Source organism: Podarcis erhardii (assembly GCF_964252035.2).
Source record: "Podarcis erhardii genome assembly, chromosome: Z".
Taxonomy (NCBI): domain Eukaryota; kingdom Metazoa; phylum Chordata; class Lepidosauria; order Squamata; family Lacertidae; genus Podarcis; species Podarcis erhardii.
The window spans coordinates 44,141,339-44,154,909 of NC_138504.1; the positions used below are offsets into that span (position 1 = coordinate 44,141,339).

Consider the following 13,571-nt stretch of genomic DNA (forward strand, 5'->3'; position numbering starts at 1 on the left):
ACTGGAGATCTAGCACTCTATTTTGGAAGTGCTTTGCTTTTGACAAATGTGGGGTGTGGGGATTGCGTGTCTCAGGAAATGGATACTGTGACATGAATGAGAGACTGCCTGGGTGCCCTTCTATGCTCACTGGGTAAAGCAATGGCATTCAGTTTTGGTACTGTTCTTATGTATACTTTGGCCAAGATAAAATGGGTGGATAGACAGATTGTTTCTACCTGGTTATCTCAGATGGAGAGGTGAGATAGTAGGAGATCATGCACCAGCCTATGCATAGGGTCTCTGTCAGTTCAGTTGCAGTTCATTAGCCCTAATCAATGACTGCACCCATTCACTGGTTTATGACATTCATAGTCTCTCCCAATTCAGATGGTACAGAGAAACAAGAACTGCATGTTATCAGAATGCTGGTGAAATCTTGCTCCAAAATCTCCTAATGATCACCTCCAGCATCTTCACATAGGTATTAAACAGGGCTAGGAAGAAAAACATGTCTTTGGCACTGCAGAGTAACTGCTAGAGGGCTGAGGCACAGTCAGAGTGCTCCCCAACTCTCAGTTCATGGAGATGATCCAGGAGAATACTGTGGTCAAAGGTATCAAAAGCTGCTAAGAAACCCAGAAGAATCAACAAAGTTGCAGGATCACATTCCCCATTTCACATTTCTCTTGTTCCTCTTCTGAATAAGGTAATCTATCAGGCCAACCAGGGTTAATTCACTTTCATCTAAGAGTGCCCGCAGATGAACTGTCACTGGTCTCTCCATCAAGTTGGCCAAGAAAGGTGTGATAGTTTATGATCAGTAGTTGGCATAAACCTCAGGGTCCAGTGTGATTTCCCATGCCCAGGAGTGGTCACCTGTATTTGCTTCTTTCCCTTTTGTAGCTCCATACATTTTTCCTTTCCTATCAGGTCTCTCAAGCTACACACTACACATTTAAAGCATACCCTCCCTCCTCAAGAATGCTCAGAAGGTTAATAAACACATGATTAGGAAACGATGAACCATCTTGAGTGTTTGGGAAGAAAATCAGCATGTAAATGATGATACAGTATTTTGTTAGCTGTTGTCTCACTGATGTCTGATGTATTTCACTATGATACTTATTTGAGAGGCTAAAGACCGAGGGGCACTTCTCTGCGAAGGGTCTAAAATATGAGCTGATATCCAAAGCCAAGTGAAAGAGATGAGTTTTGTGATTCTGGGAGATAACTTTGCAACATGAAACCATTCTTCTGAAAGTATATCCCATCTTTCTTTTTTAATGCAGAACAGCTAGCTCAACAATTGAAATTTTGACACCTTCTGGGGGAAAACACATTTAAAAAACCCCTTCCAACAAGGTTCTTGTCCTTGTTATTGAAAACAGGCCAGCCACGTCCCAGAACTTGCACAATGGCGAGAGACAAGGGTTTCCTTCTTGTCCATCCGTCCCCGCCCCCCCCCCCGGCCACCCTTCTCTCTCTGTTCACCTGTGTAGAGATCAGTGTCTGTGTACTCATCAACCTTCTTGTGGTGGAGGATGTAGTCCGAGACTTTCGTTCCGATGGCTGGCTGGACATCCAGCCACTCCAAGGAGACAACAGTGCTAGAAGGTTCCACACTGGGGGAAAGCCGCAACCTGGGACAAACAGAAAAAGACAGGCAGGTTGGAAACCAGTTTCTTTCCTTTGGTACAGCTGCAAACAAAAAACCATTTAGGTACACAAATGCCTTTTTTGCAAGCAGTTCATCCTAATACAATGCATTTGTGTGTGCCATTTTCACTAAATATATGCATTATTATACACATTTTACCTTCGTAATGTTCATTTTTGTGCAGAAGTGCATCGCAAAATTTGGAGAAGTGCAAATTTCAAAGCTTAGTTGCATTTTTGTTTACATATTGTTATGGACAGTCTCAAGTAGGGAAGTTTGCATTAAAATATGAATCAAACTAAGTTGCCCCCCCCCCTGCAGTATTTTTTAGGATCTGTGTGCACAAATCAACACAGTAGGAGCTTATCTGTGCAGGTCTTCTGCTTGCAAACACATAGGAAGCTGCCTTATATTGTACTGAATATGACCAGTGCCTGTCCAGTGCCACATAGGCCTGGCCTATAGTTTCCCTGAACCACCTAAGACCAGACCAGAAAAAGACCTTTCTCTCCCACAGAAGGGCCAGCAAAACCACAGAGACTCAGCATTCCCCAAGTCCCTAGTTCCCTCCAGACAGAACTGTAATGCCCTCCTGCTGTCCAAAATAAACCACCTGTGCTCCTGTCAGCATGAAGCGTTCTTACACAACAAAGATAGCACTGTCTCCTGGAACTGATGGAACACTGTGTTGACCTTAGGGAAGAATAATTGAACTTGATTTTATTAAGTGTTTTATCTTCCTATATGCTTAATCATATGTACAGGGTGAATTTTCAAGGGACCGTATCTGCTTTCATGTATAATAATGCATTTTTCATTAGTATTCAGAATCAAGTTTTACCTTCTTACCATCTTTATAAAACCATTGTACTCTCTCTCTTTTTTCCCCCAAATGTGTGGCAAGAGAAGTCTATATTGGGGAAAACCACACTTCCTCTGTCTAGCAGGTTTTGTCTGTATGAGTGGTCCATATGAGTCAGATCACTGGTCCATCTAGCCTAGTATTGCCTAGACTGATTGGCAGCAACTCTCTGGGGTTTCAGACAGGAGGGTTAATTATACTGAAGTAATCACTTACAGTTTCCGGAGTTCAAAGGCTTTATTCATGCAGGAACCATTTACACGATGAATAGAAATGAAAGAGCCAAATAGCAGACATATTGTCTCAACAAGTTGGGAGAGAATAACAAACAGAAAGGCTCGGCTTTTAGGGGTGGAGCTAACAAAAAGGCTACAAGTAAGTGTTGGCTAGATTACTATAAAAAATAGTGCTTCTGGTGGTTTAAAGTGCATTAACTACAAAAAAAGGGAATCAATTTGCTTTTCTCCAGTTTCCTCCAGCCCTATCTGAAAATGTCAGGAGTCAAACTCAGGGCTTTCTCGATGCTATGACACAGACTTACGCCACATTTTGCTTACATCATCCTAATAATTTGGATCAACCTACTTGTTTGTGAACATGGGTGTTCCTGCAGCTCCTTGGAAATCATGTTTTAAAAATTCACACACACGGTATTTGACTGTGTAGAAAAAGAAGTCTGTCTGTAAAGAGATACTTACACAGGCTGCAGGAGAGGGCTGCAGCTGGGGAGTCCATTTTCGTCAAAAGCATTTAGATCACACCGACACCAGTCCTCAATTACATCCCCTTTCCCTGAGCACCAGTATGAGCTCATGAGGGCCCCCTTGAAGGCCTAGGAGAGAATAATGAACAAAGGGACTGTCAAGAATTGCAGAACTGATAAAGGCATTTACTAATTGTCAGAAAAAGTGGCCAGTGTTAATATATAAATGAGGTGGCAGTTGCTAACTAGACTAGACTATTTCAGACTGCTGATGGGAGATCACATTTATGAAATTGATCCCTGGCATGAAACACAAGCAAACACAGTTCACTTCAGTGAGAAAACCTCTATCTGCTCTCTGGCCTAACATTCTAAACAGTCCTTATTGTATGTCAGCTTTCAACAATAATCTTTTTAAATAATCAACCTGTGTCTGGGTTGTACAGCTTCAGACTAAGATAGGGGGTCACACCATGTCAGTCTTTGCCAACCTGGTGCCATCTACATGCTTTGCACTACAACTCCCATAAGCACTAGCCAGCTATGATCCAAAACATCTGGAGAGCATCAGGTTGGTGAAGGCTGCATGGTGGAATATTCTTCCATATCTATCAACCAACCAACCAAATGAACAAACCTTGTGTGTAGAAATCTGTCTTGTCAGGGAGAAGGGTTCTAGCTCAGCTTTATAGTGTGTAAGAGGATAGCGTATGAGAGAATATTGTTTCCCTGCACATAGAAAATAAGTGTACCAGGCAAAAGGCTGGGCTCAAGACTCTCCCTGAAAATTAATATTCTAGGTTCAGGGTTTTCTTTTTTGTATGGCACAATATTCAAGTCCCACCTGCATGATACAGCTCTAGAGAAAGACTTCCCATCTTAGTCAGAACTAGACTTGTTGTCTCAATACATTTTGAGAAACTGCAGCATTGCCAAGCCAGGGCACTTCCTAGCAACTTCCATTGAACTTGGTAGGATTCTATTCCAAACAAACATAGTGAGGATTCACTATGGATTCACAAGAATGAGAATCCTGTGGCCTTCCTGATGTTCTTGGACTAATACTTCCATCAGTGTAAATGAACATTGGCCATGCTGGCTGGGATTGATGGGGGCTGAAGTCCAGCAACATCTGGAGGGCTACAAGTTCCCATCTCTGCTGTAGACCTTTAAAATCCACATCTAAGAACACTGGAGGATGGTGGGACTGGTAGGGCAGAATGCAGAGAGGCCAACAGTAGGGGGAGCCAGAGCCACTGACAGGCAGAGCCAACACATTCCCCCAATTTGTCCTCATCCTCTTTCCTACTGAGGCAACACTGAGATTAAGGAAGATGACAGGTGGTGGTGTCATGCCCAAAAGTGGTTGTAAGGAAGAAGGTAGGCAGAGTGGGAGCTGGCTGAGGGTAAAATGAGGTTGGTGGATCAATGCCATATTTGCCCTGATGGATTGGCCTCCACTGTGCCAAGAGAGGATCCAAAGGGCTCTACTGCAGACAATAGCAAAAATACTTTATTCAAGCCAGCTATAAAAGGAAGGGGTATAAACGGAGCCCAGTGCAACACTCCCCACTGCTTGAGCTTCGTCAATTTCCCCAGATACACAGCTGCCTTTAACAAGGCATCCTGAGTCACACACATCTGCTGTTTCTGCCTTCCAGACACTTAGGAAATGTTCCCATTTGATCAAAAAGGAAGAAAAGAGAAGTAACAGAAGCTAAAGAGATAATCTGATTTCATTTGTTAGGTTTAGATCATAACTAAAAGTTCAGAAGTGGGATGGATCTGTGGACATTTTAGTAATCAAATAGTAATCAGTATTAAACAGACTGCTGCTGAAGTAAGTTGGCACATGGACAGAAAAGTGACTAGGGAAATCAGAAAACAAACCCAAATTAATGCGTAATCTCTCTCCCACAACCAAAATAAGGTTTTACTTAGAAACCCTATATTTAGCAAATTTCTAGAATGGGTGTGAGAGAGCTGGGTGGCTTTCAAAGAGGATTAGACAAATTCATGGAGGGTAAGGCTACCAATGATTACCAGCCACAATGGCTGTGTTCTGCCACTGCTGGAAAGAGTATGCTTTTCAAAACTAGTTGCCAAGTGGAGAGAGGGCTGTTGCACTCAGGTTCTGCTTATGGGCTTCTCATAGGAATCCAGATAACCACTGTGAGAACAGAGTTCTTGCCTAGATGGGCCTTTTGCATAATTCAGAAGGGCTTTTCTTCTTTTCTTAGTATGGAGTAGCATGGAACTAAGTGATATGGGCCCAAACGTTCACTAAAACAGATACCATCTTTCAGCTTGATTTACTTCCTAGGGTTGTGTTGGTGTTGCTGCTGCTGCTGTTGCTGTTTATGTATACCCCAAAGTTCCATGGAGGAAGGGATATATAATGGTGTGTGTGTGTGTGAGAGAGAGAGAGAGAGAGAGAGAGAAAGAAAGAAAGAGATAGAGAGAATCTAGCATCCAACCAACCAACCAACCAACCAAGCATGCTAACAGATTTGCATTTATGTTCCTTTGTTTTCCTTTCCCCACATTTATGATAGTAAAACAGAGCAGCTTCCTACATAGGAATGGCAAGTGAAATCTAAAATATCTGGATAACCAGGAGTTAACAATATTTTGTACTGCTGCACATTCAACCTAGCTACAATTTGCATGGGAGAACAGAAAGACCCTGAAATCATGGAACACACAGAGTGGGGAGTGTGCTTTTAAAATGCATATACCACAGTCCAATGGAGCAGGCTTACCAATGTTGTGAACAGCACAGTATACTTTTATTTTTAATGACAAGTGCATCTTATGTCTAAAAACAAACTCAGTAGTGATTATCAAAGGCTATGTAGCCAAAACAAAGCCACTGAGAAACAGGAAGGCATGCATACTTGGGGGAACCCCAAGTTCTGCAGAACTACAACCAAAAAGACATTATTAGACCCCCTCCCCACCAGGGAACAATCATCAAGGACTCAGTCACCACAGAATGTTGAATGCCAATGGGGAAAAGAAAGAAAACAAGTAGAGAGTGAAATGGAATGGCACTACCTTGAGAGAGAAGAGGGGCATGGCTGGCAGGCACAGAACTGGCCCAAGCTCTCTTGATAAAATGTTATGTCTGAGTGGGGGTTTGAACCCAGGCCTCCCTCCCTCTCTCCCTCCCTGATATAAGGGAACAACTAGAGAAGATTATTGGAGATCCGGACTTCCGGGTTAGCGCGATCGGCTAATGGCGGATTCCCTCCGAGCTCCGGAGGGAATCTGCTCAGCGGGGGCTGGGTCTTGCCGTGCCGGCGACACGGGGACCCTTAAAAACCTCGGGCGCGAATGACCGGGGACGTGGTGACTCGGCGGGCACCGCTAGTGCCCTCCCGACCCGCGAAGGAGCCTTTTTAAAGGCTACGGAACGGGTGCCGGGGAGCGGCGTGGTGCTGTGAGTCCTCTGCTTCCCCCGCTGAGTGAAGCCGCATGCCATTTGCTGGACAGCGCTGACTTCTTCCGTCTAAAATTCGGACTTAAATTTAAGAGCAACAACCCGTGAGTAATCTGGAACCGAACTTTTGAAATTATTTACATATCGATTTGGTACGAGCGGGGGTAGGTGAAAAGAGGAAGTCCGCCTCACCCCCATTGTAAACAGCTTAACAGCAAGGATCTGTCAACTATGGTTGTGAGAAGAGTCGTTGCTTATTTTTTAGTGATCGGATAAAAGATATTAACTCCACGGATTTTAAAAGATTAAGTTATCGTGCTGGAGGGCAAGAGCTTAGATATTTGGATTAAGTACCACTTTTCTAAAGACTGGGAGTAACTTGTGAAAGAGCCTGCGGTGGACTTACAAGCCTTTGACAGCTGTCAGATTAGCTGTCAAGGTCTGGAAATAACTGAAAGTTTTAACTTTTAGCCGATTATCTGGATATAAAGTAATTTAAAGCAAAGGAAAATTGATACAAATAACATTGACTTTTGGGTCGGAAGTGAAAGGAATACTAAGTAACAAGAATCCCTCTAGAGGGGATCCACGGACATTACAAGATGGAAATATGTCGGGAAATACGAGCAGAGCTGCAAGAGCTGGTTGTTCTCATGAGAAAGCTGCAAGAGACGTACGAACAAGGTCATGTTTGGTCTACAAGCCCTTCAAAGCTGAAACCAAAAGAAAATATAATCACTGAGATGGAAAAGGGCCTGATACTCAAAACACCGGCAGCTGGACAAGAAAGGAAACTAAAGAAAGAAGAGGAGGAAAAGACATTTGTCAAACAAGGGACGGCCGAAGTGATACAGAAGACAAATGAGAGCCGAGGACCTATCAAGATGACTTCAAACCCGACCAGAGTGAAAGCTGGACTAGCTGGGATGTATGAACTTAAGAAACAAAGACAGAGTTTCACACTTAAACAACTTGACTTGGTTGAAAAAATCATTGACAGTATTGGGAAAGTACTTTTTCGAGTTTGGGTATTTAATATAAAAGATTTCCAAAAAAGCCGGCTGAGAGGGACTGAAGGGGACTTGAGAGCCTCGGACGTTAGGGCACCGGGTTAAAAAGACAGACTCATGGACCTAGGTTTGGGGTGGAAACTGGGGATGGAAAAGGAGGGTTTGGGAGCCCGAAGGGGACCTGATTTTCACTATGCAGTGTAAAAATCCTTTTTTCTTTTTTTTTTAATCTCACTCTTTAGTAATAAAATGGGGAATTCGTGGACGGGAACCAGGGACAACCTTAGGAAAAATATTTTTATTTTTATTTTCTATTCTCTCTGCTCTTCTATCCTGTTTATATATGAACAAGATATATAGTTTAAGTGTCTTTGATTAGATTAAAGCAAATACAATATTGAAATAATGGTTAAAACAAGTGATGATATTAAGGTTAAAACTTGCTGAACAAATATGGGAAATGGAATACAAGAAGGGGAGGCGTGGGGAAGTCCAGAAAAGAAGTTATTGAAAATGGGATTTAAAAGGTGGAATTTTTATCTTTTCTTTCTTCTTTCTCTTTTCTTTTTCTTTTCTTTCCTTTTTTTTTAATTTCTCGTTATGTATGCACCTCTGTTATTTGTATTTTTCAAAAATGATAATAAATATTATTTAAAAAAAAAAAAAAGATTATTGGAGATCCAAAAATAGCGAGAAGTGGTTCAGGTAGGAAATAATGCTAAATGGTTTTAATCTCTCCACCCTTCTCAGCACCACAGCTGGAATCACTTCCCTCCTACAGCTGCTATTTCCCCCTCAAGACCAAACATTAAGGTACCATACATAGCAATCTAAAGTTCAATAGCCTAGAGACAGAGGTGGATCTGTTCAGTGAGAACTAGTTCCCTCATGCTTCTGGGACTGCATCACCCCTCCCAATATACTCAAATGATATCCCTGCCCCCGCACAATACAAAAATGAATAGTTTGAGAAGATGACAGGAAGGATAATAAGGGTGGGTGGGAGGGAGACTTAGTGGTCAGGTACACCAATACTTCCTAGTGATGAAAGCCCAAACATGAGCTCAGTACTTGGACTTTTAAAAACTTTTCCTTCCTTTGAAATTTGCAATACTCATTCCTGCTCTCCTTGAGAACCCCACCTACTTGGAGGGCTCCCTGTTTTCAGCTCCCATTTATCTGCCAATTCAAATTTATAACACATCAAATTTATAACACATCAAAACCAAATTAAAATTAATTTAGTACATTTTTTCCAAAGCCTGGTTTCCCACTCTCTCAGATATATTCCAATTCATAATCTCAGAATTGGAATGGGCCCAAGAGTCATCTAGTCCAACTCCCTGCAATGCAGGAATCTCAGCTAAAGCATCCATGACAGATGGCCATCCAACCTCTGCTTAAAAAACCTGCAAGGAAGGAGAGTCCATCACCTCTCATGGGAATCTGTTCCATTGCTGAACAGCTCTTACTATCAGAAAGTTTTTCTGAATGTTTCGTCGGAATCTCCTTTCTTGCAACTTGAAACCATTGACTTGAGTCCTAGCCTCCAGAAGAGAAGAAAGCAAGCATGCTCCCATTTCCATGTGAAAGCCCTTAAGTTATTTGAAGATGGCTATCATATCTCTTCTCAGTCTCCTCTTTTCCAGACTAAACATACCCAGCTCCTTCAAGCATTTCTCCTAAGACCAATTTCCAGGCCCTTGATCATCTTTGTTGCCCTCCTCTACAACACATTCCAGCTTGTCAACATCCTTCTTAAATTGTAGTGCCCAGAATTGGACAAAGTATTCCAGGTGTGGTCTGACCAAGGCAGAATAGAGTGGGACTATTATTTCCCTCTATGTAGACACTATATTTCTGCTGATGCAGCCTAGAATAGCATTCACTTTTTTTGCTGCTGCATCACACTGTTGACTCATGTTAAGCTTGTGGTCCACCAAGACCCATAGATCCTTTTCACATGTACTGCTAGTAAGCCAGGTGTCCCCCACCCTATATTTGTGCATCTGATTCTTCCTGTTTAAGATGACGAGGAACCATTACTGAGTACTCTTTGGGTTCAGTCAGTCAACCAGCTACAAATTCACCTAACATTTACTACATTCAACCCACATTGTTCTTATTTTACAGAGTTATCTCTAATTAACATTCATTTATTAGCAAATTTCTTGTCCTTCAGCTGTCCCTTTACCAACTCCTGCATAGAGGAATTATATCAAATGACAACAAGTGAGGTTATAGTAATTTAAATCTTTCACTCTTCTTTTCAACTTGCATAATTCCATTTTCTCATCCCTGGTAGTTTTCATCTGTGAAGATGCATCCTTTCATATGCAAGCCAGATTGTCTCAGTCTTTGTTATTGCCTTACAACATCTCAAGGCCATTATTTACATTCCGTTGGAGATAAGGCTTTTGCATCAGGCCCATTGTGTAAGAAAGGAGATTTTACCATGTTCCCTGGAAAAATCCAGCCATAAAAAACTTGGCCCCCTCCTTTCCTTTGTTGATAAACTCAGGGCAAATTTATCTTGCCACTTATAATTCCAGGGGAGCCTTTATACTAATATATCCACTTCTTCAGGCCTACTCACTTCAATCCTCCATGACATTTCCTTGATTACAACCATCAATTCCAGCCTTTCAAACATAAATTCAAATTCTGGCTTGAGATCTTTCACTAAGACAATACACTGCAAATTCAACTAGTCTCAGAGTTACCCAGCCCCAGTACAGCTCAGGCGAACACTTCTCCTCTATTTCTCTTAATAAGTCCTGAATACGCAGTTGTTATTCATTTCATTTTCCATTTTCCAATAGCACTTTCCTCACTTCTGAGGGTGTAGTAAAACAAAGCCTTGGCAAATTTCGAGTAATACATAAAAGAATCTGCCCCACTCCCCCTAATTCCAGTTAACAGCAGAGGTTGTGAACAGACCTCCCAAACTAGGGTGTTTAGCAGGAGAGTTTAAGGGGGAGGCCCAGAACTCTGTCTCTCAGTGTGCATAGGACCAGAGACATGGAGGGCGAGGGAGCTGCTGCAGTGATCTGTAACACCCCAGCCATCTTTGTCATTCTGCCAGAGAACAAGCAACAGTACACTTGTAGCAAGTGCAAGCTAGTTGTCTTGCTGGAAGAGAAGGTGCAGCAACTTTAGGCCCAAGAAGAGAGAGGAAAATACTTGAGGTATTTTCACTGGCTGTGCAGGTGGTGTCATCAGGAACAATTTGGCTTCTTGGATCATGGTCTCCACTTCCTTGATCCTTCTAGCAAGAGATGAGCCTCACATCACAGCAGTTGGCAAGAATGTGTTTGCCAAGATTCTTGAGAATCTAATCAGGAGAGCTTTAAACTAGATCTTGAGTAGAAGGGATAAAACAGTATGTACAACAAAACAGAACCTGGCACTGGGGGTAAAAGCTTCATGAAACTGAGGTGGTGCTCCAAAAACCTGCTAAAGGACAAGAAACTACAGGAAGGATGAAGGTGTAGGGAAAACTTATGGTTTCAGTTGTCTCTACACAAATGCACAGAGTATGGGAAACGAACAAGATGAACTGGAGCTTTTAATACAGGATGGGAAATATGACCTAGTAGGCATTACTGAAACTTGGTGGGATTAGACTCATGACTAGAATGTAGGAATTGAGAGGCACAACCTGTTTGAAAGGAATAGACCAAACAGGAAAGGAGGAGTAGCAGCATTATATATAAAGGATGTTTACACTTGTGAATAAATCCATGACCTGGAGTATGAAAAGCAGATTGAGAGTACATGGGTAAAAATTGTAGAAGAGAGAAACAACAGTGACTTTACTGTGGGTGAATGCTATAGACTGCCAAGACAGACTGAATGCTTTGATGATGCCTTACTAGAGCAGATTACTAAACATTCAAAAAGGAGAGAAATAGCAATCATGGGGGACTTCAACTTGCCTGATATCTGTTGGGACTCAAGCTCTGCCAAGAGTGTAAAGTCTAACAAATTCCTCCATTTCCTCACTGACAATTTCATTTCCCAGAAGGTGGAAGAACCAACAAGGGGATCATCTATCTTGGACCTGGTCTTCACCAATAGGGAAGAACTGACTGATGAAGTGGAAGTACTTGGAAACTTTGGAGGAAGTGATCATGTTCTCCATGGGGAAGATGCAGAAATGCTATTGGGTGGCAGAGAAAAGGCAGAACAATTCAACACCTACCGTATTTTTCCCTCTATAACACGCAGATTTTTTCTCCTAAAAAGGAAGGGGAAATGTCTGTGCGTGTTATAGAGCGAATGTGTGGTCCCTGGAGCCGAAAAATCAGGCAAAAATCAAATCGCGGCGCTTCACGGAGAAGGGAAAGCTGAAAAGAGGAAGCGGCTGCTTTCCTGCATTCTGCCTCAGGGTCTTACTGCCCAACCTCCTCTGTTTCGTTGCTGTGTTTGCTGAAACGGAACAAAGAGCAGGGAAAGCCCCTCCCCTCCAGGCAAGCAGAGGGGAATTCCTCTCTGTGCTCCAGTGCTTGCTGGGGGAGAGGGAGAGAGAGGGGGGAAGGGAGAGAGAGGGGGGAGGGGGAGGGAGAGAGAGGGGGGAGGGAGGGAGGGAGGGAAGGGAGAGAGAGAGAGAGAGAGAGAGAGAGAGAGAGAGAGAGAGATGGCTGGCTTGGGTGGGGGGAAACTTTTGCCTTTCTTTCCTCCAACTCGTTAAATCCCTCTCCTGCATTCTTAGCCAGCTGCTTCTCTGCACACCCCTCTCATGTCCCTTCTTTGTTTTTCCTTTGCTCCCCACTTAAAATGTGGTTACAAAGCATAGATCCACATGGATCCTCAGGATCTTTGCATTGGGTCACCCCAAATTCACCATCAGATCACATAGCATGTCCATGGCCACAGCCTGCCCCCCCCCCAAAATCACGCACCCACTGTTGCCTGGGGCTGCAATGGTGCAAAAATGTGGTTAAAAAGCATGGATCCACAGGGATTCTCAGGATCCTTGCATTGGGTCACCCCAAATTCACCATCAGATCACATAGCATGTCCATGGCTACAGCCTGCACCAAAAAAATCACGCACCCACTGTTGCCTGGGGCTGCAATGGTGCAAAAACGTGGTTACAAAGCATGGATCCACAGGGATTCTCAGGATCTTTGCATTGGGTCACCCCAAATTCACCATCAGATCACATAGCATGTCCATGGCCACAGCCTGCCCCCCCCAAATCACGAACCCACTGTTGCCTGGGGCTGCAATGGTGCAAAAACGTGGTTAAAAAGCATGGATCCACATGGATCCTCAGGATCTTTGCATTGGGTCACCCCAAATTCACCATCAGATCACATAGCATGTCCATGGCTACAGCCTGCACCAAAAAAATCACGCACCCACTGTTGCCTGGGGCTGCAATGGTGCAAAAACGTGGTTACAAAGCATGGATCCACAGGAATTCTCAGGATTTTGGCATTGGGTCACCCCAAATTCACCATCAGATCACATGTCTGTGGCCACAGCATGAAGCCCAAAAATGATACATCCACTGTTTCATTCAGAATGTTTTTTCCCTTGTTTTCCTCCTCTAAAAACGATGTGCGTGTTATGGTCAGGTGCGTGTTATAGAGCGAAAAATACGGTATTTTGCCTCCGTCTTCACCTAAAAGGAAAGCAGTGTCCAACCTGGTGATAACAGAATAAATGATGTAAGGAGGGAGCTGCAGCCCTAGATAGGAAAAGAGCTAGTAAGGGAACATCTAGCTATGTTAAACGAATTCAAATCTCTAGGGCCTGATGATTGGCATCCAAGGGTACTAAAGGAGCTTATGAATATAATTTCAGAGCCTTTGTCTATGATCTTTGAGAATTCTTGGAGAACATGTGAGGTCCCTACAGACTGGAGGTAGACAAATGTCATCCCCTTGTTGAAAAAAGGGGGAAAG

The 13,571-nt window shown here is 43.1% G+C and overlaps 1 protein-coding gene across 5 annotated transcripts in view; it reads right to left on the reverse strand.

Moving 5' to 3' along the window:
• The window catches only part of ASTN2 (astrotactin 2), a 658,777-nt gene that overhangs the window by 100,344 nt on the left and 544,862 nt on the right, over positions 1-13,571 (reverse strand). For all 5 annotated transcript variants that reach the window (XM_081847443.1, XM_081847445.1, XM_081847447.1 and 2 more), the window contains 2 exons: positions 3,200-3,333; positions 1,474-1,622 (listed from right to left, as the gene is read on the reverse strand). In XM_081847443.1, coding sequence (XP_081703569.1) covers positions 1,474-1,622; positions 3,200-3,333 — 283 coding nt within the window. The remainder of the gene's footprint in view (positions 1-1,473; positions 1,623-3,199; positions 3,334-13,571) is intronic.